The sequence below is a fragment of the Xenopus laevis genome, chromosome 3S (genome assembly GCF_017654675.1).
Source record: "Xenopus laevis strain J_2021 chromosome 3S, Xenopus_laevis_v10.1, whole genome shotgun sequence".
In the NCBI taxonomy this organism is placed as follows: Eukaryota; Metazoa; Chordata; class Amphibia; order Anura; family Pipidae; genus Xenopus; species Xenopus laevis.
Genome location: NC_054376.1, coordinates 125,360,091 through 125,386,866, shown reverse-complemented (window position 1 = coordinate 125,386,866; position 26,776 = coordinate 125,360,091). Strand labels below are relative to the sequence as shown.

The window sequence follows — 26,776 nt, the reverse complement described above, 5'->3', positions numbered from 1 at the left end:
TAGATGGGAACAGTAGAACAAGAAAGAGACAGTAGAACAAGAAGGATACAGTAGAACAAGAAGGGTAAAGTAGGACAAGATGGTTTATAGTAGGACAAGATGGGAACAGTAGAACAAGAAGGAGACAGCAGAACAAGAAGGGAAAGTAGGACCAGATGGCAATAGTAGGACAAGATGGGAACAGTAGAACAAGAAAGAGACAGTAAAACAAGAAGGAGACAGAAGGACAAGATGGCAATAGTAGGACAAGATGGGAACAGTAGAACAAGAAGGGGAAAAGAGAAAGTAGGACAAGATGGCATTAGTAGAACAGTACGACAAGATACAATGAAACAAGAGTAAAACAGTAAGGCCTGTTGGCAAATACAGGACAATATGGCGACAGTAACATTTCATATAAGGGTATACTGTATGTAGCCCTTCCCAGCACCTCTTCACAACCAAAGTGTGTGCAGTTTTCAGTTCAATTATAGCTGAAAGTAGGGTCTGACTGGGCCCAATGGGACACTGGAAATGAATACGGTAGGCACCAGCTCTCATTGGCCCCGCCGGATCAGACCCATTCCCTACCCCATTCCAATCTTTCTGCCCCAACCTTCCTTCTCTGGCCCTGTTATGGCAATAAAACAGGTACATGCACAACAGGGGGCAGAAGGTGGGTTGCCTCTGGAATTGGGGCCCGGAGGAGGCTTAGTAGCAGGGGTGGGGACCCCCAATTTGATAATGGCTGAAAGGGTAAAAGTGTCTTATAATACAGTATTTTTTTAAGTCTGTTTTCCCCATGAGCATATGAATCTGCAAAAAGGCATAGGAAGCACCAGTGCCAACACAGACAGTTTTATTGAAGACATACGGATAAGCCGAGAATTGTATTTCACTGTAAAGACACACACACATTCTCAGACGAAATGAGTGAACAGTGTGTGATTCCGTGACACCACGGCACTGTGCTGTGTCTCGCTCATTTACGTTACTATCAAACAACCCATCGCATCAGAGCTTGTCTTTTTCATTTATGAAATATTCAACAAGAGGGGACCCAGCTGCGAACTGGCATGGTGCTAACAACAGCCCCCCTGGAGAGAACAAGTCGCCGAGGACTAATATCAGGCGGATTTAGAGAGGGGGGGAGGAGAAGGAAAGAGAGAGATCACTGTCATGAAATGAGGGACGAGGAATCACCGACACATCAATGACTTGAGACTGGACATCAAATTGCAGAGCCTGTGCCATGTTGCAACACTGCAGTGTGTAGAGACCTGCAGCAATGCAGTCATCATACTGCACTATTACTGGTCTTATATTAATGGCATGCAGCGCTCATGCTGCAGGGAGGGACACAAAATTAATAGCAGACTTGTGTCACCAGACAGCAGCGTTGTAAAGCTGTTGTTAAAATGGAGCCATTCTGTCCTGGTAAATCACTGTGATTAGATACAGAATACTAAAAAGGGGGTACAGGTTTTTTATCTAGGGAAGGAACACAATATTACAGCAATGCTGTGGGGGTGGGGAGTCTAAAAAAATATCAGTAAAGCAGTGGTTTCAATGCTAAACCAAACGAAAAAATTCCAATGGCACACAGGACTTACCTGTATGTATCACCTTAAGTGTTTATTGCGGAGTGCGGTGCAACGTTTTGGGGCGGGCCCCTTTGTCAAGCATGCATCTCTGCATGGTTGTTTATATTCTCTGCCCTGGTGGTTCTGACTCCTGAAACAAAGTAGCAGTCGCCAGCTAGCTGATTAACCCATATGGAGGAGAAGCGACCTCTTTGTATGAATTGAGACATTTCCAAAAAGTGGAGATAAATATGATAATATTATATCAATTCAAAGCTGATAATATAATCTGCCATTTTCTGACCATGCAATAAACCCGATAAAACCATGATTCTAAATAAAGCTCAGAATTGTTTAAATTGTCATTGATATATTACATTTAAATATTTTTATACGCTTACATCAGTGGTGTAACTACAAGGGGTGCAATTGGGTCCAGAAGGAGGTGGGGGGTGTGTACATCTAGTAATCGGGCCGTGCAGCTCTAGTTACCCAAATGCCCTAAATAATGTATCTCAGCATTTCTTTCAGCCCATATGTCATAGTCCTCTAAGGATCTAACACTGGCATAACAACAGCGAGATCAGAACCTGCAATTTCTGGGAAGTTGTGGCATTCTTTCCTGTGACTTAAGTAGATGTTTCTGGGCCCCGCTGCATATTTATTTCAGGGCCCCCAACATATACAGAGTCCCCCCCTTTGGCTATTGAATTCTTCCTGTCTTGTAAAAGGTAATATAATTGGGAGCTGTGCTATATGATAACTTATGGTTTCCTACAATAGCAAATGGTGTTTGCAAGGAAGGCTGGTCCCAGAGTATAATAAATAATTGTTTAGTTCAATCCAATTGCCATTCTGGTGAGGCCCCTATCTGCTCTCCTTCTGCCATGAAATGGCTCCTGAAGGTTTTAAACAAAAATAAATTAAAGCCTTTGTGTTACTGAGACTGCCTTCAAATCATCTTAAGGTGGCCATAGACTTAAAGATCCGCTCGTTTGGCGACATCGCCAAACGAGTGGATTTTTCCCCGATATGCCACTAAACTGCGTGGCTATATCGGGGGTAATTCGAGCGTTCGGCCGTATAGCCAAATGATCGAATTACGATGCGCCAAGCGGCTCCGACGGGTCGGTCGGGTAAAAATCCAACCTTCCCGATCGGTATCGTTGCCAGATATCGATCGGGATGACCCGTCGGAAGCCCCCATACACGGGCAGATAAGCTGTCAAATCGGTCCAAACGACCGATATCGGCAGCTTTATCTGCCCGTGTATGGCCACCTTTAGTTACAAACATGCAACTTTCTGGCACTGGGGCAAGACTTGTGTGTGACGCTGTTCCTCTTTGTTTCCTCACAACCTGTGTAGCCATGTTGTTCTCTCTAGCAGTGACTATACACCTCAGACAGCACCATGTTTACACTCTCTGTGGGTGGCAGTATTGCTAATATACAATTTCTCTTGCAAGTTTTTGGCAATGTGCATGAGCTTACACTTTATAAAGTCTTTACTGTATCATTACTGCTCATATTTGCTGTCATTCAGGCTGAACCTCTTCTTAGAAGATATAATGTGACATTTACTGAAGAATAATTACTTTTCCCTCCGATATAATTACTAACTTCTATGTTTCCTGCATTCAAATTTTCTCCCTCAGAATAACACATTTATAGAAATAATGGTTACCTCACAGGACACTTTTTCCCCTCACTCTCTGATTTTCTATAAGTACTTCCTGGTTACCTCACAGGACACTTTCCCTCACTGTCTCATTTACTGTAAATACTTCCTGGTTACCTCACAGGGCACTTTCCCTCACTGTCTCATTTACTGTAAACACAATAACGAAGGCAGAAGGGGATGCAGGTATTGGCACTGGCCTAGCCACACGCCAGCAATGAATCCAACAATGAAAGTAGCCGATACCTTTTTATGCATCAAACGGGGTGATCCCAAACTTTATTTCATGGTGCTCTCCACACTGTTCACAAGATCAAACGTTTCGGGACCACATGGCCCTTCATCAGTTACTGTAAATACTTCCTGGTTACCTCACAGGACACTTTCCCTCACTGTCTCAGTTACTGTAAATACTTCCTGGTTACCTCACAGGACACTTTCCCTCACTGTCTCATTTACTGTAAATACTTCCTGGTTACCTCACAGGATACTTTCCCTCACTCTCTCCTTTGCTGGAAACATTTCCTGGTTACCTCACTGGACTCTCTCTTAATGCTTCCCCTAAATTTCAATAAATGTCTGCTTTTCTCACAATGCAAGTCTGCACCACACACACACACACAAACTTAGCTGAAAGGAATTCACCCTCTAACAGCTTCACGGGTGATGCCAGTGAGCAGCCATATTGCTATACGTAGTAGTGGTAACAGATGAATATGCTGAAATCAACATGATTTTAGCCCCTATGACAAGTCATGCTGTACAAGGACAAGGACAATTCTTTATATACTGTATACATATCCTATATTATTACTATTACATTTGACCAGCAAGTTTAGGCTACACAATGGTGTACACATAAAGGCTCATTTACAAACTCGTGCTACACGAGTGTAGGTGCTTAAAGGGAACCTGTTGGGCAAAAATATTATCCCCAACAAATGTTCAGGGCTAAAAGTTTTTTTTTAATTGCCCCCCCCCATCAGCGTTAGGACAATTTCACCAGGAGCTCCTGGTACGAGAGGGCATTTTTTACCCTGCCCGATTGAGATCTGGCTGATGCACACAATAAGTAGCAAATCTGCCACCACAAACTTTAATTTCCCAAAGTAACGTTTTGCAGCAACCACATGTAGGGTTCATTTTCCCTTTAGTCGGAGCCTCATGGTGTATACAGGGTTTCCTAAGGGGCAGAGCCCTTGTGATTGGTGCAGCATGGCTGATCCCAAAGGCAGCCACAAAGTGTCACTGTGCCACAATATAAAAGGAGATGCCATGTGCTCAGTCAGCCATTACAGATTACAGTTTTACAGTTTTACTGCTGAACCACGTTTCACTGTGGAGATAGTGAATCCTATCTGGCAAAATGTAGGCAAAAGGGAGTTCAATAGGCCTGCCAAGGCTGAGCAGGATCCTCCAGTGCCTGAAAGCTCAACCAAGGAGGGTTTGGAGTTTGGATTTCTGTATTTGTATGTTCACAGTATGGAGAGTGTTGAGAGCTGCAGTTCAGCAATGGATGTTGGGAGAGCTCATCTAATAGACAGTGTTGGGAGCAAATACCCGAAGGATTTGTTATGTGCTCGACTGGGAGAGTCTGGAGCCTATAAAGAAATCATCGCTGTGGATGCCTGTCAGCTCTGTGTGAGACTACTCGTCTGTGTCACTCCTTTGGGGTGAGTGTTACCTGAGGGAAGGGGTAGAAAAGGATAAGGATCCAGCGATCATTATATTTGAAGACACAGGCTGTTTGTGTGCCTGCAAATACTTTCCATTGGCAAAGGTATTTGGGCAGGTAGCGCTACCTAGGACTGGGACAAGGGATGGAGACTCTTGGGCTGCCAAAATGGAGTTGTGGGACTTTTCCTGGCAGGCAATTACCAGGACTGGACTGCTACAGGTTCCTATGGTAGTGGGTCATGCTTTGAATGCATTTATGTGTATAATGAATAATTAAAATTGCACTTCTTTGTATAAAGTTTATATTTTTATATAATAAAGTGTGTGATTGATTTGTTTCCATTAGTTGGAGGCACTGCCAGAGAGGAGTTTCCCAGTACCTTACACTTAGCAAAGGGGACTCAGGACCTGCATCAGTTTTATGTGATGTACCACCTTGGAACCATGGGGGTGGCCAAAAATGGGTTACACACATTTGGAATTTATGGCAAAATGTTACATTGTAGATAATAAAAAGTGTTGATTTCTGAGTGTTTTTGACCTTGCATTTGGCTTTCTTTGTTTTATCTTAATCTTGTAGCAATAATATACAGGTATGGGATTCATTGTCCCTAATGCTAATGCTCAAGACCCAAGAGTCAATATTTAGGGTGTTAAATGTGGCCAATTCAGGGCCGGGTCATACCACCTTACCATTCATATTGCCCCCTGTACCTGTGCCAGCACCTATCATATTGCCCCCATTTGTACCTGTGCCAATGGCAGTCAATCCCTCAGATTGCCCCCAATCTGTACCTGTGCCAGCATAAGCCAAAACATTTATCATATTGTTACCCCCAATCTGTACCTATGCCAGCGGCAGCCAAAAAAAGTCCATCATATTGCCCCTAATTTGTATTTGTGCCAGCAGGAGCCAAAAATCCATCATATTGCCCCCGACATCTTTGTACTTGTAGCAGCAGCCACCATATTGCCCCATGTACCTTAGCCAGCAGCAGCCAATTCCTCATATTGCCCCCAATCTGTACCTATGCCAGCAGCAGTCAAAAAATGTACAATATTGCCCCAAATATGTACTCGTGCCAGCACAAGCCAAATATCCATTATATTGCCCCCAAATACTGTATGTATCTGCGCCAGCAGCAGCTAAAAATCCATCATATTGCCCCAAATCATCTGTTTACCTGTGCAAGTAGCAGCCAAGATATTGCCCACAAATATGTACCTGTGCCAACAGCTGCCAAGTGGGAGGTGGGGAGTGCTACTGTCTGCAGTATGAATCACGGGCAAGAGGGGGGTTGGAACAGGCAGTTTATAAAATTGAAAAACTATTAAAAATCAGGGTTCAAAAAAGAAAAGAAATTCCCCTTAAAAGTGTGCCCCTCCCCATGATTGCACCCTAGGCGGGTGCCTACTCTGCCTACCCCTAGTTCCGGCCCTGGGCCAATTGAAATATTTTGCAATATACGTCGATAAACCTATGTACATTGGGTGTATTCAGGAGACATAGAAGTTTCCCAATCTGCTCCGTTCTCGTACATCAAATACATTTTGTTTCTGATATATATGTTTGTATTATAGGAAACATGATTTTTTTTTCATTTTTTTAGACACTTGAAGCCTATATCTTTTTACAGAAGTGGAATTACCGCAATTGAAAAAAAGATGTATTGTTTTTCTGGAGACCCTCTTAGGAAAGGCCCTTAAAGTGAAAGAGCGCAAAATGTTAAAAAATGATCTGGCAATAAAAGTACCCAAATCAGCCGGCAGTGAAAGCGTTAAGGTAATCAGAATAATTGGAGCAACATAGCAACAACATAGTTGTGCAACTTCTGCATAGGGCCTTTTGTGAATGCAAGGAGGCCCCCCACAAGAATTAGGAGACCCAATCACAATAGTGTAAGAGGATAAAGGGTAAAATATTGGCTTGGGGGCTTCAACGCTGAGGCTGCAGAAACAAAGGCAAATAAACATGTTTCTTTAAAAAATATCATTGGTCTTAAAACATAAACATAAATGCAATTACAAGCAATATTTGTTTGTCTTCACAGCCCTGATTATCAGCTGGATTCTGCTACACTGTACCACGAGTACCATCTTGTAGAAATGAAGAAGCATGCGAGGAATACGACTGAGTGCTGAGTAAATGCTACAGGAATGATTCACAGTGCCAGGCTGCCGAGGGCTAATGATGCCATTTACTTTTATTACTAACTGGGCTGCTGCAGCAGGAACGGCAACACTCCCCCCAATTATGCACTGATAATGTGCTAACACCTTGATACTGTACAGAATGCCAACACAATGACTGTGATATAGTAACACCGCACTTGTGTTAATACTGTTTCACCTGCACATTTATGAAATTTACAGGCAATTAAACGGTTATGGCAAGGTTTATATATAAGGTATTTGGGTGTGTGAGGTTGTCCGAGGACATCTCATATTATAAGGTATGTCTTGTAACCAAATAATATAAAGTGTAAATACAACATAAAACCAAATTACAACTATAACTGAAGATTGTGCTCAGATGACGCATTATTATGCACAAACCAACAAGAGTATTGTTACACAACTGTTTTTTTTTTTTGACAACATGAACATTGTAACATATTGTGCTGTGAGATGCCCAAGCAAAGTTTGTTCCATTATAAATGTCAATAATCCTCCAAAAACATATGGGGGTTGGCAATTTGTGAGACAACCCTGGTGAGCAACTGACAGTTGTTATATATTTAGCTAGAGTGCTGCAGTGGGTAGGGTACCCGCAGGTTACCCGAAAAAAAAAATCGGTTGCAGGTCTCATCTACATTTCTTATGTTATGTCATATTGTCTATATTTTACTCCTTGTAAAATTTTACAAAAAAAAAAGGTCTCCGCCCACTTTTGATGATGTCACTTCCGGTTTGCAGCAACAGCACTTCCTGTTTAATGGTGGTTGGCAGGTTGCGGGTCAGGCAGTTGTGGGCCGAGGTCGGGTAGCAGAAGTGGGTAAATTCAGTTCGGGATTCGGCCAAGATTCCGCCTTTTTGAGCAGGATTCGGATTCAGCGGAATCCTTGTGCCTGGCCGAACCGAATCCGAATCTTAATTTGCATATGTAAGTTAGGGGCGGGTACAGAAATCACGCGACTTTTCGTCACAAAAGAAGAATTTTTTCCACTTTTTCCTTTTCTGCCCCTAATTTGCATATGCAAATTAGGATTCGGTTCGGTATTCGGCCGATTCTTTCACCAAGGATTCGGTGCATCCCTATTTTTTACTTCCTTGTTTTGTGAATATAAGTCACGCGATTTCCCTCCCAACCCCTAATTTGCATATGCATATTAGGATTCGTTTTCGGTTCTGCCGGGCAGAAGGATTCGGCTAAATCCGAATCCTGCTGAAAAAGGCAGAATCCTGGCCGAATCCTGAACCGAATCCTGGATTTGATGCATCCCTATTCATTACAAATCACACTTTCATAAATAGGCCTCTATATTTCAGAATTGCCCTACCCTCTCCAGAGGGGAGCTGGGAGTTGTAGTTTAATATCAGCAGAAAGCCTGCCCTGCAGATACAAATCCTTATGAAAGTGCAAGCAAGAAGGGACTTAAGAAGGAATGACTATTGAGCCGGCACACACACACACACACCAAGCACAGTGCTGTTACCAGGGATCTTAATACTCTGCTGCTAACGAACGTCAATTTAGCCCGGCTCAAATAATAATAAACACACACTGAGCTAATACGTTATCAATAGTAAATGACAAGGCAGTCAATACTGAACTAATAACCCCTTAGAGTAAACAGTCTGCAGTGTTTTACTGCTAAATAACAGAGGGTGATTATTTATCTGCAATGGGGTAAATGGTGGGGCAGTCGGAGTAACACCGGGGGGTATATGTCCCTGTTCTGTAGCCTGTCCAATCAGAGCTTGTATTATTCTGCCTGCAGTAGACTGATTGGTTGCTGTGCTGGTGCTATTTTGCCCAGTGCAATATGAAAGCTATGGAAGCAGCCGTGCTAGCCTAAGACAATGTTGCACTGATACTAAGCTTTATCCCTGATTAAAAGCAGCCTAATAAAGCTGCAATCCAATACTGTGCTAATATCAAGATAAGACTGTGCCAATAGCAATCTCATTATGTGCTAATGCAGCCTTAAGAGCAGGGTAATTCTGTGCTAATACCCGTCTAATACTGGGCACCAGCAGCTGCCGCACGCTCAGACTGAAGGAGGATCCGGCACGAGAGGAGCAGCAGCCAAAAAGAGCTGCCAAGATTGTGGGGGTGAGGAGACAGGGAATACCGCACAGCTTTCTCATGCCTACTCCCAGCCTGATACACACATACAGTATAATCTCAATCCTTATCCACACAATAACACAAAGTATAATCTCAATCCTCATCCACACAATAACACACAGTATAATCTCAATCCTCATCCACACAATAACATACAGTATAATCTCAATCCTCATCCACACAATAACACACAGTATAATCTCAATCCTCATCCACACAATAACACACAGTATAATCTCAATCCTCATCCACACAATAACACACAGTATAATCTCAATCCTCATCCACACAATAACACACAGTATAATCTCAATCCTCATCCACACAATAACACACAGTATAATCTCAATCCTCATCCACACAATAACACACAGTATAATCTCAATCCTCATCCACACAATAACATACAGTATAATCTCAATCCTCATCCACACAATAACACACAGTATAATCTCAATCCTCATCCACACAATAACATACAGTATAATCTCAATCCTCATCCACACAATAACACACAGTATAATCTCAATCCTCATCCACACAATAACATACAGTATAATCTCAATCCTCATCCACACAATAACACACAATAAAACCTTTGCCGACTCTTCTCACCTTATGTTCTGGTTTCCCCTTTTTTACTTTTCACGATCTTTATCCTCTTCTTCGTCTTTAGGAATGGGCCCTAACTGGGGTGTTATATAATAAAGGTGCAACATTTGCTATGGGTCAACTCGCCAGTACAAGCCATTTAGCATATATATGTACTGGTCACTTGTTTAAAAGCAAACATCTGACTGGTTACTAAGGGTCACTGCATTTGAGAACACATAGTGTCTTTTATTAGATAAAGGTTCTGCATCATATGTACTCTACCAGCAGGTAAAGAACAGTCCTAATTTATATTAAAACAAGTAGGGGGTACATTATCCCTTATAATACATGAGTGATACTCAGAGTTCCCTGTATAACTCAGCCTGCAGCCCTGTGCCTTTATATGGTCACAGAACTCCTCAGTGACTTCTAATATCCTTATCATTTACAGTAGGGGGTACATTATCCCTTATAATACATGAGTGATACTCAGAGTTCCCTGTATAACTCAGCCTGCAGCCTTGTGCCTTTATATGGTCACAGAACAACCCCTCAGTGACTTCTAATATCCTTATCATTTACAGTAGGGGGTACATTATCCCTTATAATACATGAGTGATACTCAGAGTTCCCTGTATAACTCAGCCTGCAGCCTTGTGCCTTTATATGGTCACAGAACAACCCCTCAGTGACTTCTAATATCCTTATCATTTACAGTAGGGGGTATATTATCCCTTATAATACATGATTTACCATAGGTTCCCTATAACTGAGGCCAAAAACAATATAAAGTAATCAAATAGAATGTATATTATTGTACGAGGCTCAGTCTGGCCCGGATTTGTGGAGAGGCCACCAAGGCCCAGGCCTAGGGCGGCAGGATTTTAGGGGACAGAATGCTACCCAACCCCACCCCACCCACATTGGTTCAGGAATGAGCAGGAGATAGGATAATCTTTTAAATCTCTTATGCGTCAATCCCCATTGCTCCGGTCCCGATGAAATTTTGAGCAAATAAACGGGTGGGGATGGGGGGTGACGAACAACAGTGGGCCTGGTATGTAAATCCGGCCCTGGGCTCAGTATGGAGTACCCTGGTGTCGGATTTGCAGCCTCCTATTTCTTTCCTGAAAAACAAACTTGCCGCAAGCAGCACCCGCTCATTTCTGTATGTGCCCACGTGCAGCCCCCACCCCCCCCCATTGGAGTCCTACAGAATCTCTCTGTAATTTACACCCACCCACTGCATTCTCCTGTCTCCGAGTAAGGGCAGTGGCACACGAGGCAACTGGGGGAGATTAGTCGCCCAGCAACAAATCGCCTCTTCTTAAAGTGATTAATCTCCCCTAAATGCCTTCCCGTCAGCTAGAATGTAAATCGCCGGCAGGATCGCTTCAGCTTTCCGTCATGAGGCAACTTTGGGCGACTTTGGAAAACGAAGTGTCCGAGTGCCATCCCGCCGGCGATTTGCATTCTAGCTGGAGGGAAAGCATTTAGGCAAGAGTAGTTGCGATTTGTCGCTGGGCGACTAATCTCCCCCATTAGCCTCGTGTGCCACTGCCCTAAACTGTCCTCACCCAAATGTCTGTGGAGTCCGTTTTCTGTCGAGCTCTTTGTGCATGTCCAACATCAACTGCCGGAACTTGCTGACAGTTGCTGCCGTGGATAGCTCTAATGGATAGGACTGGATTAAAGGCCTCCCAGGCCTGGGGCTGGAAATTAAAGTCGCCCTATTCCCCAGGAGGTGTTAAAAGATAAAGTAAAAAGTACAGTTCGTTCAGGGACTGTGATCCACATTGCTTGGATAAAGTCAGGCAGAAATTGCGCAGGGAAGCACAGTTCATCTACATTTACACCCTGCCACAGGCACTTTCCCTATTCACTCACATGATTATTTCAATATAAATCCAACTAATATATATATATAATTATAGCATTGTAATCTTTTGCCTGAGACCCTTCTAGTTCTTGGACCCAGGACAATTCCCTTTCCTATCGTTTTGGGTTGCATTTTGTACCCTTCACCCACTTTCAGCTTATTCTACTGTCTCCTACTACCCAATGTCATTACAGTCCTCACACCCCAGAAATACTCACGTCTTGGGTGGAAAGGCCGCAGTTTGATTTATTAAAGGGGAAGTAAAGTCTAAAATAGAATAAGGCTAGAAATGCTATATTTTGTATACTAAACATAAACATGAACTTACTGCACCACAAGACTAATCAAACAAATGATTTATGCTTTCAAAGTTGGCCACAGGGGGTCACCATCTTGTAACTTTGTTATACATCTTTGCAAGACCAAGACTGTGCACATGCTCAGTGGGATCTGGGCTGCTTAGAAATTGTCATAAATGATCAAAACAGCACAAGTCAAATAATATCTGCCAGAAGCCGATACAACAAGACTGATTAATAATCAGAATATACAGACTGCACTGAGTCCTGTGTTGTCATGTAATCTAATGTGGATTTTATAGTTTTTGTATTGTTTAATATAAACTTTCTCCAACTCTGCAGAACCAGTGGCTGCAGCAAAATAATCCTCCAAATAGAATCCCAGTTTATCTGTTTAAATCTGGCTCCATCATCTTTGTCCCCGCAGCTGGAGTTGGAAACAGTAAAGGGGATGTAAAGGCAAAATTAAAATCCAATACAAATCTCTACACAGTTGCCGACTGCTCTACAGGGAAACAAACAAAGCTGCTTGAGTTCTGCATGGCTGGGAAGTAAGGCGGGGGCTCCCCCTGCTGTTCATAAGTATGATTGTTTCCCTGCAGAGCAGTTAGGGACCGTCTGACAATTCCTATCCACAGCAGTAAATGAAGGGAGAATTTCACTGCATACAGTCAGGTTTCTTATAAAACATATTAAAGTATATTGGAGAAAAGTTTATTTTTCATTAAAGAAAGTAAAAATGGGATTTTATTTTTTTGCCTTTACATGTCCTTTAATAACATTACATTAACTTAGGATAAGTTTCCTTCCCCCTTTCCTTGCTTTCCCACACTACAATTCCCATAATGCCATTCGCCACCCCCACTAGCTTTTCTCTACTCATTCCTCAGTCATGACTCCTTCCGATCCACCTGTTTCACTATATGGGTCTTTTATACAAAAGCCGCCTGGGCATTGGGGTCGCTGTCACTCGCAACAGCTAGAGTAGTGCCAAGTATAGTCATTGGCAAAGAGAAGCTGCACCTGCACAGGGGTTTTCCTAGAAACCTCTCACTTTTATCAGGAGATTTCTCACGAGGGATTTTCGTTTATCACTCCACTCCGCTAATAATATTCAAAATTTTCAGCAGTGCAAATGTTTTCATGTAAGAGAAATTTGAGTCACATAAAAGCACTACAGCCCTGTTCATTACAGGCAGGGAGGGGGGAAGAGATCGGGTTTAGGAGAGGGAATGTTGGCCTTGGTTTGAGCACAAGCTCAGCAGTATATCCACAACACAAATGCTTATAATTCTCAATTAATTGAGTCTTCCGGGCAGAGAGTGCAACTATAGTGTTGCTGCTACTTTCCTGTTCCAGGTACAAATATTGGACAGTCTGTACTGCACTGCGAGGGTCACCAGATTACAAAGATCCTGGAAGCCGTGACAGGGGGCAGAAATCTGGCCACAGAGGTGACAGATTTTAGGCCCAGTTTGTTTTTGTCATCAGTCGTCGGCCCTGCATCATTTCCCTCTTCCTAGCAATGCCCCCCCCAAATAAATATTGTTCTTTAGTGCACCTTAGAAGAACACAAACAGTGGAACTGTGGGGCAACCCCTACCAGACCCAGATCAATGGTTGAGCCATTGAAGGCCAGTTAGGGGGAAATTTGGGGAGATGCCTATATATTCTCCTAGATACACCAGAAAGCCCAGGTAGAAGGTCAGTAAGGGTAAAAATATGGGGCATAGGTAATGCAAAAAATGCTACGTTTGCCCTGGTGCAGTAACTTATAGTGACCAATCAGGGGGTAGCTTTTACTGGTCACCTGTTTAAAATCACACATATCATTGGTTGCCATTTGTTACTGCCCCTAGGGTTAGTTGATGTACTGGATATTCTGTTACCATGGTGTACTGGGTGTACTGGTATCATGGTGTACTAGATATTCTGTTACCATGTTGTACTGGGTGTACTGGTACTATGATGTACTGGATATTCTGTTACCATGTTGTACTGGGTGTACTGGTACTATGATGTACTGGATATTCTGTTACCATGTTGTACTGAGTGTACTGGTATCATGGTGTGCTGGATATTCTGTTACCATGGTGTACTGGGTGTACTGGTCCATGATGTACTGGATATTCTGGTACCATTGGTGTAACGAGAGTTCTGTCTGTGCAGGGTTTGCACCTGACCCCCTTCCCAATTAACCCCTCCCCCCCTCCACAGACTTCCCCCCTCTAGAAGGAAGTATAAAAGGGGTAATAATATTGCAGGAAGAGAGTCTTGATTTTTTGGATACCTGGTGATATATCTACCCGCGCAGCAAACTGACCATATGCCTAGAGTCCAACCAATAGGGGCAGAGCGGCAGAGTTTGCACCTAGTGACGAGGGCCCAATTCCCCTTCTTATATGAGTTTTACTATAAGAGATTGAAGGTCACTGGGGACAGGGTTCTGTGTGATAAACTATTGCATCTAATTTTGGGACTTTACTCTGAATTTTCACTTGCTATTAACTATATACAGTAACTTTCTTCTCTTACTTATGTTCCCTCTTTGTAGTCACAGTTTGACTGCTAAGTGAATGTGACAGATGCAATTATGATCCCTCCAATGTCTCTGCAATAAGTATCTGAGGCTACAGACCCAACAGATATCCCAATGGCCATCATCTGCCAATTAGATTGTCAGCTTTTCATCCTGAAACCTGATGCAATGAAGCAAGTGCTTGGGTCTGCCATATGGAGGGGCCCACGCACCCCAGATTCACAGAGCCAAACTGCCTTTGACTCCCATTCCCTAAATTTAACATGGTGCTGGTTCTGCTCAAGTCTCAGAACAAATCACATATTAGGTGGCCCAAAAATAAGCAGTTTCCCCATATGTATAAGATAATAATACAGTATGTCTGTTCATTAAACAGTACACTGAATTAATAATATGATCAAGTTACCCCCCAAAATTGGAGTGCAGTGCTCAAGTACTCAAACTGTGGCCAGAGTCCTATACTGTATAATATTGGTACCTGTGTATAGGAGGGCAGCACCATCGGAGGAATGATGGCCCCAAAATCAGGCAAAGATGGGGTTCCTTGCAATACATATCTGCTAAAGGCTTGGTGCATGGGCAATACAGTGTCTGTAGTACAGATACACAGATAAAATAAATGGTATCATCATGAAGTGTGCCTAGGGGTGGTGGCACCCAAGCAACCAAGCTCACACCTGATTGGGGCAAAGAATTGTGGTGTAGAAATAAAATTGTTATACAATTGCGTGAGCTGTTATCCCGAATGCTTGGGACCTGGGGTTTTCTGGATAAGGGGTCTCTCCGTAATTTGGATCTCCACACTTAAAAATCATTAAAATAATATTAATTTAACTCAATAGGCTAGGCTGGTTTATATCTTAGTTGGGATCAAGTGCAACCTACTGTTTTATTATTACACAGAAAAAGGAAATCATTTAAAAAATTTTGAATTATTTGATGAAAATGGAGTCTGTATAAGACGGCCTTCCTGTAATTCTGAACTTTCTGGACAATGGGTTTCTGGGTAACAGATCCCATTCTTTAATTTATACCATTCACAGAGCATCAGGGGATTTTCGCCGATGGGGGACTGAAGGGACGTTCTGCATGGAGAAGCATCGTTTGAAGAGGTAGTATACTCCCCATACTTGGATTTTCATAAACTTGAATTCATACCAGACCTTCCAACATTTTGGAAATAGAAAGAGGGACAAAAGTTGTTTTGACCACACCCATTTTTGTGGCCACACCCCATAATTACCATGTTCATTTTTAGAAAATTTGGCAGGTTATGAAAGTTTGAACACATTTCTGTAGTTTTTATGACTTATTACAGTTTTGCTAATAAAGGTGAATTGCCCTTTAAGCTGCAAGGCACAGTTACCCCTAGAGACCTGCTTATCTTAAATTATTACAATTGTTTTTTTGCTTCTAAATTGTTACAAAAGTATCTAAGTGCAGCTGCCACATATTCTGGGCTCTCTGTCAAAAGCCAATTGAGTTTTAGAAACTTTGTATCTTTTTCTGGTTGTTCAGTGCAGGAGAGCAAAGAGAAAGTCAGGACATTTCAGTAACAATCCAGGACTGTGGGTTGGACTGGACAGGCTGGACTGTCCCGCAAAAAACGGGATAGTTGGGAGGTATGTCGTTCCCAGAACAAATAAAGCTTCTCAAGGGCACAGGATGTGGGAAATTCCATGCACACCAGGGGAAAGTCGGAAATCATTCTGAAGGAAAGTAGGAAGGAAAATATAAGAAGGAGAAAGTAAATTGCGGAAAGCAGGGAGTAACGGATCGGAAGTAAGAAATAAAGGATTAAAGCAGGAAGTAGATGGTAGGAGAGAGAAACTACAGTATAAGAATGGGAAGAAAGAAGTAAACAATACATCTTTCCATAATTTGGATCTTCATACCTTAAGTCTACTAGAAAATCATGTAAATATTGAACAAACCCAATAGGCTGGTTCTGCTTCCAATAAGGATTAATTATATCTTAGTTGGGATCAAGTACAAGCTACTGTTTTATTATTTCAGTGAAAAAGGAAATCCTTTTAAAAAATTTGGATTATTTAGATAAAATGGAGTCTACGGGTTTCCAGATAATGGATCCCATACCAATACTAGATCAGAGCATCAGATCAGAATCTGTATATCTGCACAGTGTATTCAGTTCCAACTCAGAGCTAAAGAATTATTTTTTTTTTGTCATCTGCATAAATTATCAGGTAGAAATGAATGAAGAGCAAGAATTTCCCTCCTGGCAGGCAAAACAATCTGTTCATGGAAAATAAATAACAAAGCATCTCTGGGTATTTTAGGAATTGAGTAATATTATAGAAAACTGCCAATCACTTCCTGTCCCCATCGCCCCAAACAAATTGCCAGAATGGGTGCTGATTACAACCTTAAAGGATAAGTAAACCTTTAAAATAAGTGAATGTAAAATTCATGAATTGCCTATTCTAAGCACTTCTGTAATTTACATTCATTATTTATTTTGTTTAAGGGATACATGTACTGTTAATATGAGTGCATTTTTTATGAATGAATATGAATGAATTTTGTTACAACATCGCCACCTGCTGGTCAGTTTCCCACCAGTCTGACCACCAAGTAGTCAAGGAATTTGTCAGGAGAAAGAAAGAGGCTGCTCTGATGTTCTTCTGCTTAGGAAAGATGTGAGAAAGGTTTCTAATTCTTTTCAGAAAGCAGAACATCAGAGCAGCCACCTTCCTTGACTACTTGGTGGTCAGACTGGTGGGAAACTGACCAGCAGGTGGCGCTGTTGTAACAAAATTCATTCATATTAACAGTACATGTATCCCTTAATATCTTGGAATTAAAACAAAATAAATAATGAATGTACATGACAAAAGTGATTAGAATAGCCCCCCTCATGAATTTTGCATTCACTTATTTTAAAGGTTTACTTATCCTTTAGAAGGGATTATATATCTATCATACACAAAAGCCATGAATATCTTGTAAATGATATCCTTATAAACGGTGACTAGTGATGTCATCAGTTATAAACGGTGAGTAGTGATGTCCTTTTTGTCACGTGACTCACTAAAACTTGTGTATTATAATAACTATAGTACCCCTTGTTGGAAAATATGAGGATATTAGAAGTTACCTCGTAGTTCTGTGATCTGTATAAAAGCACTTGGTCACTTTTATATGGTCATCAAACTCCTCAGTGACTTATAATATCCTTATATTTTACAATAGGGGGTATTTTATTCACTAAATTATTTATTTATATAAGGAGTAATTGGTTGAGGGTTTTCCCATAAAGAATAAAGGGGGGAGCAGTATTAGAGGCATTTTTTTTTATTTTAACAGCAGAGAATAATACAGCTTCTTCTTCTATGCTGGTAATGTCAGTGGGCAGCGCAATGCCGGATCTTGGTTCAACTCAGCAGAATTCCCAGAGAAAAGTGCTTGGCACGAATAAATCACCACTATAACCGTCAATAATTCTCCTCCTCCGAGGAGCCGTGCTCTGGGGGGGGGTGATGGACCCATTAAAGAAAAGACTGATTGAGCCTGGTTATTGCACAGATCAGCACACTTCCCCAGTGTAAATTAGTGTTGCTCATTAAGCAGACAGCAGCCCACATCTACAATCAAATGAATGCAGGGGATGCAGTGTGTGTGCAAGTCTCTACTCTCTGCAGTACAGGAACTCGCTACTCCAGGTTTCCCATTGACTTGCCAATAGCCCAGAAACCTAGAATTTACAGAAAGGGCACACTGATAGTTCTGTGTTATTTTGCAAATGCCCCTCTGACTCCTGTAGCTTACCCTTTCCATTCCATAAGTGCAAAGCATGTGCCCTGCCAGCTGTAATGATATAGCTCCCAACTGTCCCGTTTTTCACTGGACAATCCCGATTTTGACAGCTCAGTCCCAGATTGTTACTGAAATGTCCCGACTTTTTCTTTGATCTCCTGCACTGAACAGCCAGAAAAAGATACGAAGTTTCTAACTTAAAGGGGTTGTTCACCTTCCAAACACTTTTTTCAGTTCAGTTATTTTTTTTTTTAATTTTTCAAATACTTTTTCAATTGCATTTAATCTTTTTGTTTTTACCATTTTCCACAAATTTAAGGTCAAATTTTAATGTTAATGTGTCTAGTGTTTCAGTCTGGCAGCTCAGTGATCCAGGAGCAGATTCTGAACTGTTACCATTTGCTCCATTTAGTTGCTACAATTAGTTGATCCATTTCTCAGTAGTGTCTGTGGAATATTAGCAACTATTGTATCTAATTACATTGTATCTAACAGGATAAGTAAACCATTAAAATAAGTGAATGTAAAATTGATGAGGGGGCTATTCTAAGCACTTTTGTAATGTACATTCATTATTTATTTTGTTTTGATTCCAAGATATTAAGGGATACATGTGCTGTTAATATGAATGAATTTTGTTACAACAGCGCCACCTGCTGGTCAGTTTCCCACCAGTCTGACCACCAAGTAGTCAAGGAAGTTGTCAGGAGAAAGAAAGAGGCTGCTCTGATGTTCTTCTACTTAGGAAAAGAATTAGAAACCTTTCTCACATCTTTCCTAAGCAGAAGAACATCAGAGCAGTCTCTTTCTTTCTCCTGACAACTTCCTTGACTACTTGGTGGTCAGACTGGTGGGAAACTGACCAGCAGGTGGAGCTGTTGTAACAAAATTCATTCATATTAACAGTACATGTATCCCTTAATATCTTGGAATCAAAACAAAATAAATAATGAATGTACATTACAAAAGTGCTTAGAATAGCCCCCTCATCAATTTTACATTCACTTATTTTAATGGTTTACTTATCCTTTAAAGGGGAACTCCAGCTTCCAAACCAAAATTTGATAAAGAGGCCCACATAACACTGAATATACCCGTCACATGTACCTGTACATTCAAAAAGTATGAATCAATGCAATTTTCTATGCTGAAATCCAGCTGTTTAACATTTCTTCTCTTTCTGCATCATTTGAAATCCTGGCAGGGAAGGAGAGACTAAACTTCTCCACAGCTTACAGACAGCATGCAGGAACTACATTACCCACAATGCATTGCACTGGGATGTTCCTTTCCTTATTGAAATCACATGTGCAGGGAATTGTGGGGTTTGGAGGATGCAGGCTGAGGACAGATGGCTGTTGATACAAAGTAACAGTAGTCAGACAGCAAAGTAGTCAGACAGATCAGCAGGGGGCTAGGCTTAGGGAATTTTCAGAAACCATTAAAAATCATGAAAAGTCTGCATATTGTTTAATTGATGTATATTGCAAAGTTGCTTGAAATTATGTTTACTTTTTAAAAAGCTTAAATAATTTTTTCTGGAGTTCCCATTTAATGATACTAGGGGATTTTGCTCCGCAGGGACAAAGATAACAAATGGATCAATTAAATGGATCAATTTAGCAGCAGTTAAAGAGTCAGCGACCCCCCCCCCCCAAGAGCTGCTTTAGAAGCTGAAAAATGAAATTTTAGACTTCAATATTAGAAAAATGGTCACAAATAGAAAATATAAAGTAATTGGAAAAAGTCCTTATTTTGTGCAATTTTGTCATAACCCCCCCCCCACACACACACAGATTTCCTGATGGGGGGGCAGGTGGGAGTCTTGTCAGGGCCCTGGGGCACAGGTAAATGGTACAGACCAATTGACAGACCACAAAAGGGATGGGGCTTGTGGGGTTTGGTAAATGAAAGGTGTGTTTGGGTATATAATGGCAATAAAAGCTGTTGGCAGTTGTAGTTAAACGTAAGGTAAACAGAGCATATAACCAATGGCACCCCAAAATACCACCCAGTAAGCTCTGTGCTCATAATGAAACTCTCTGTATTAAATGGGATATAGTAGTACAGGTATGGGTTCCTTAATCTGGAAACCTGTCATCTAGAAAACTCCAAATTACAGAAAGGCCATGTCCCATAGACTCAATTTTATCCAAATAAGACAAATTTACAAAAAATATTTCCTTTTTCTCTGTAATAATAAGACAATAGCTTGTACTCGATCCCAACTAAGATAAAATTAATCCTTATTGGAAGCAAAACCAGCCTATTGGGTTTATTTAATGTTTATATGATTTTCTAGTAGACTTAAGGTGTGAAGATCCAAATTATGGAAAGATACATTATCTGGAAAACCCCAGGTCCAGAGCATTCTGGATAACAGGTTCCATACCTGTTCCAGATTAAGATATAATTCATCCTTATTCGAAGCAAAACCAGCCTATCGGGTTTATTTAATATGACTATGAAGATTTTCATTTATCCAGGTCATAGTATATCTAGTATAGGCAAATCTAAAAACAACTGGACTTGCTGAGTAATCATTGAAGACGTTTCACTACTCATCCGAGCAGCTTCTTCAGTACAACTGACTGGTGTGGGAAGTTCTCGGCATATAAACTCTTCCACTAATCCAATCACAATGGCACATTGGAACTCTTCAGAGAGGTGACATCTGAAATTTACAGAGGTGTAGATTCTGTGTAGTTACTGCTGCTCGGATCTTCAATGATTCCTCAGCAAGTCTGGTTTATTTAATGTTCACATAAAATATAGAAGAATTAAAAAGGATGAGTAAATCTTTAAAACAATTGAGTGTAAAATTGATGAGGGGGCTATTCTAAGAAATTTTGCAATGTACATTCATTATTTATTTTGTTTTAATTCGTAGATATTAAGGGATACATGTACTGTTAATATGAATGAATTTTGTTCCAACAGCGCCACCTGCTGGTCAGTTTCCCACCAGTCTGACCACCAAGTAGTTAAGGAAGTTGTCAGGTGAAAGAAAGAGGCTGCTCTGACGTTCTTCTGCTTAGGAAAGGAATCTACCTCTCTCTCTGTAATGATGATATATTAAGTATATACATCACACATCTCCCAGCCAGCAGCCTGCCCACTACTGTAACTCCCAGCCTTCCACCAACAGTTTGAAAGGGGTTGTTGGGAGTTATAGTCCAACAAACAACAGCTGGAGGTTGAATAAAATAGTGAAGCACACGCACACAAATATATATATATCTATATAGCAATGGATGCCGGCACTACTCGTATAGTAGGTATATCGTGCCTGGGTGCAATAGCCGGAAAATACGGTACAATGTAGACAGAGGTTAGCACTCACAGGACTTAACGCAAAAATTTTGCTGTTTATTGGAGCAAAAAGCTAACATTTTGGCTTAACGCAAAAATTCTGCTGTTTTGGAGCATAAAGCTAACGTTTTGGCTAGCCAAAATGTTAGCTTTTTGCTCCAATAAACAGCAGAATGTTTGCGTTAAGTCCTGTGAGTGCTAACCTCTGCCCACATTATATATATATATATATATATATATATATATATATATATATATATATATATATATACATATATATTATATATATATATAGATATAGATATATACAGTATATAGGCTTATTGCAGCCCCAATATGGGTTATTCTTGCAGTACAAGTACTTAATATCCACTTACTGCTGCTCTGAGGCTCTGAGGCCCTGTGTGTCCAATGCAGAGACAGATGGACAGACACAAACAGAGATAAAGAGATGACAGGAAAGGATTGAAGGATATATATATATATATATATATAAATCTATACATGTACCATTGTCATGTAACGGTCAGTTCCCGGCTGGTAGGAGAGTATCAGTGAGGTATAAAATATACAAATGATTATTGTTCCACCAAATACACAAGCTTTTCATTCTGCACATGACAAATACAATGTATCCTCCTTCCCCAGGCCGACATTATTAGGCTGACATTGGCCTGAATTAGGGATGCTGTATGCACAGACTTACATTGGCAGGGCCCATGCCTTTAGTGCTGGAGGGGCCCCAGGCAAAATGCCAGTGCGGGGGCCCCTAAATGTAACATTTCAAGCTGCTGCAATGCATATATACAGTATATATACACTATAACTCCCAGTGTTACCCAGCAGTCTCAGGCTGCCAGATCAGAGATGCAGCTCAGCAAAGTCACAAGAACTACAAAATGACCAGGCCCTATATAATATCAAACTGACACTATACACACCATATGCACTATACACACCATATACACTATATACTTCCCCTATACCATCTTGCCTTGCTTCAGACATTGCCCTACAACTCCAGACCCTTTCCTTGTGCCTTCTTGATTCGTTATGCACACTATTTTACATTTACAGCCCCTTCCCTTGATACTATCTTGTCTTTAATTATACACTATGCCACAGTCCCAACCCCAGACACATCCTTGCCTTACTATACACATCATCCCTAATTGACAGCCTTTATTCCTGCCCTACTATACACATCATCCCTAATTGACAGCCTTTATTCTTGCCTTACTATACACATACAGTAATCTCTAATCAACATCTTTTATTCTTGCCTTACTATACACATAATCCCTAATAGACAGCTGTTATTCTTGCCTTACTTAAACATCATTCCTAATAGCCAGCCTTTATTCTTGCCTTACTATACACATCATCCTTAATTGACAGCCATTTTTCTTACCTTGCTATACAATCCCAAATTTACAGCCTTTATTCTTGCCTTACTATACACATCATCCCTAATTGACAGCCTTTTTTCTTGCCTTAATATACACCGTTTCCCATATTTAATGCCCCTGACACCATTTTGCCTTATTACACACACTTTCCCACAGTTGTCATTCATTCACTTGACACAGTCATGCCCACACTTACAGCCAATTCCACCATTTTTACCTTATTATACACACTATTACTATACACATTATTATTATACACACTATTGTACACACTACGCTGGTGCCCCTTCCCAAAAGAATGACAGAATGATGTGGGACACAACAGAGTTTCTTCACTTGAGCAGGTCTGTGGGGCCCCACAAATAAGGAGGCCCAGGCCTGAATGAGCACACAAATCACCCCTTATACCCCCACTGGGTGCCCTGGCCTTGCCACCCCAAACACTAATATCAATATAAAGGATATGGCCATTCGGTGATTTTTTTGGCGTATTTCCTCACCACGTTGTCTTCGCTGAAGAGAAAGAGGGAGCGGTTGAGAGTTAAGCAGTTCTGCCGCACAGGGATGGGGTTGTAGAGTGCCATGGTGCGGGCCCTTTGCGCCATAGACTGTTTGTAGATCCGCTGAGCCCCGGGGGGGCCACCTTGCCGGCTTCCGCGCCCAGCAGCACCGCCCCCGCGGGCCGGCACCTCGTCCCCGAAGCGAGCCATGCTGTCCGCGGGTCACGGCAGAGGAAATCTCGAGGAAAAGACGCAGGAGGAGAGGAAAGGTTGCTGCAAAGCATCACATATCATCCAGACAGACTGCGTCCAGTCGCACGCTTCTCATGTCCCTTCCCAGGCGGTGTGTGTGTGTATATATATATATATATATTATAATATCTCTATACACTGCTATATCTGTCTATCTGGGTATAAATATAGAGACAGATGTACAAACAGCGTCCCTCTGAGGAAGGAGCGAGGGTCTCTAGGAGTTGCTAGAGAAATGTCAGGCAGCTCTATATACATATATACACACGTAGAAATCTATACAGGGGCTTCATGCACAAAATACAGTCCCCTCCGCAGGCAGCTGCAGCAGCAAATAAACACAACTCTTCTTCTTCCTCTTCTTCTTCTCTAGGTACAAAATGAGGGTTAAAAATGGAGAGAGGAATCATCCCTTTTGGGTTCTCCCTGGCACCTTGTATAAAAAACTAAATGGAAATTAAAATGTAAAAAAAAAAAAAAAAAAGGGATCGAGGGGTCCGGCGGTGAAGACCCCACTCCCCTGTGCGCTCTGCCTGTTTCACAGCTGCATCTTTCACGCCGCAGTTTCAAGATCCTGCAATCAGTCCGGGGAGGTGGGAGGAGGAAGAGGAGGAAAGGGAGGGGGGAGAGGGGGGATGGGGGTGGGATTTACAGCGAGAGAGAGTGAAAGAGCAAGAGGGAGAGGGGACACATAGTAAGAAATGGGGAAGCCTTTAGTGAGCTGATTTCATTGCCTCTCAGTCATCATGAGCTGTAAGAAGAGAAGAGCAGCCAAGAGGGACTGCTTGGACCTTGCACTACCTGAAGGGTCCCATGTGATAACCCAATTTCACTCTCTTCATTGCCCTCTCACTATCAAATGATGGCCTTGCTGGACCAATCAGCTGTCTTCAAGAGGTTGCTGCAGCTGAGGGGCAGTATGTGCATAGTAAGGAAAGGGGAGGGGCATAGTGTAAGTAGTAGGGCAAGATGGTGTTAGAAGAGAGGGTACATAACTAGGGAATATCATGAATAATAAGGCAAGAAGGTTTTGAGAAGGAGCAGAAATGGTGGAATAGTGTGTAGAATAAGGTGCAGGGAGTACTATAAGAATAATGCCCCCCCATCACAGCCACCAATAAAGACTGGAGGAGAAGGAGAGAGAGTGGGGAGAGAAGGAGGGAGAGTGGGGAGAGAAGGGGGGAGAGTGGGGAGAGAAGGAGGGAGAGTGGGGAGAGAAGGAGGGAGAGTGGGGAGAGAAGGGGGGAGAGTGGGGAGAGAGAAGGAGGGGAGGCATATGCTGCAGTCCTGTTGGAACCTCAGTGCTGATCCCATTGAAAAGGCCCATGTAACAATCTGTACAACAGACTCACACACCAGGGGCCACAGTACAGAACTGGGTGTCTCTCGCCCTCCTACTCCCTCAAGGCAACAAGGTGGGAATGTAATGAGCCCAAACCGGGCAACCACTGCACCATCGCCTGAGCCTGATCTGCACATGATACCCCCGGGCCAATCACTGCACCAGCTGCTTCGCCAAACCCACACGAGTTTCTGTTGGGAAGGGAAGGGGGGGGTGGAGTGGAAGAGAGAATGGGGAGGGAGGGAGGCAGGGGAGAAGAAGGAAGAATCAGAGGAGGCTGAGAGTGAGGGCAGGAACTAGGGGAGAAGAGCAGCAGTGAAAGGGGCAGGCAGCAGTGAGAAGCAGAGGGGACAGGCAGCAGTGGAAGGGACAGGCAGCAGTGGAAGGGACAGGCAGCAGTGATAGGGACAGGCAGCAGTGATAGGGACAGGCAGCAGTGGGAAGCAGAAGGGACAGCAGGGATGTGTCACTGGCAGGCGCTGAGTCTGGGGTCAGGGAGCTGTCCCAAGTGCTGAAGGGCCTCCGAGCTCCTACTGCATTCCTATTAGGGATGTAGCGAACTGCCGATTTGGTGTTCGCGAACGCCGTTCGCGAACACCGGCAAAAAATGCGAACGTTCGCGGACAGTTCGCGAACTTCGAACACCCGCTAAAATCGTTCCATTTGAACGATCTAAGGATTTTAATCATTTGATCGAAGGATTTTCATTCGAATCGAACGATCGAAGCCATTTGATCGAATGCTTTTCATTCGATCGAATGCTTACAATCGTTCGAACGAATGGAAATCGTTCGATTTTTAGCGGTCGAAGGAATTCGAATGGTCGAATGGTCGAACGATCGAACGCAAACTCAAAATGCGAACGTTCCCAAACGTTCGCGAACATTCGGCGGACGCGAACGGTCGAAGTTCGCGCGAACTAGTTCGCAGCAGAACAGTTCGCTACATCCCTAATTCCTATTAGCTCTTTCTAATTGTAAAGTGAATCCTACTCTTTCTCTCTCACTGGCACCCAGGTAATCTCTAAGGTACTTTATCTCTCTCACTGGCACCCAGGTAGTCTCTAAGTTACTCTCTCTTTCTCACTGGACCCAGGTAGTCTCTAAGTTACTCTCTCTCTCTCACTGGCACCCAGGTAAACTCTAAGGTACTTTTTCTCACTCACTGACACCCAGGTAGTCTCTAAGGTACTTTTTCTCACTCACTGGCACCCAGGTAGTCTCTAAGTTACTCTCTCTCTCTCACTGGCACCCAGGTAAACTCTAAGGTACTTTTTCTCACTCACTGACACCCAGGTAGTCTCTAAGGTACTTTTTCTCACTCACTGGCACCCAGGTAGTCTCTAAGTTACTCTCTCTTTCTCACTGGACCCAGGTAGTCTCTAAGTTACTCTCTCTCTCTCACTGGCACCCAGGTAAACTCTAAGGTACTTTTTCTCACTCACTGACACCCAGGTAGTCTCTAAGGTACTTTTTCTCACTCACTGGCACCCAGGTAGTCTCTAAGTTACTCTCTCTCTCTCACTGGCACCCAGGTAAACTCTAAGGTACTTTTTCTCACTCACTGACACCCAGGTAGTCTCTAAGGTACTTTTTCTCACTCACTGGCACCCAGGTAGTCTCTAAGTTACTCTCTCTTTCTCACTGGACCCAGGTAGTCTCTAA

The 26,776-nt window shown here is 42.3% G+C and overlaps 1 protein-coding gene across 14 annotated transcripts in view; it reads right to left on the bottom strand.

The window, feature by feature from the left end:
* The window catches only part of cacna1a.S (calcium channel, voltage-dependent, P/Q type, alpha 1A subunit S homeolog), a 179,159-nt gene extending 154,794 nt beyond the window's left edge, over positions 1-24,365 (bottom strand). For 11 of the 14 annotated variants that reach the window (XM_041588910.1, XM_041588915.1, XM_041588913.1 and 8 more), the window contains exon 1: positions 23,484-24,360. In XM_041588910.1, the coding sequence (XP_041444844.1) occupies positions 23,484-23,728 (245 nt within the window). In that variant the 5' untranslated portion in view covers positions 23,729-24,360. Of the gene's footprint in view, positions 1-23,483 lie in introns of all 14 variants that reach the window. The other 3 variants (XM_041588921.1, XM_041588922.1, XM_041588923.1) reach the window with 2 other exon arrangements.
* Between the last annotated feature and the right edge of the window lie 2,411 nt (positions 24,366-26,776).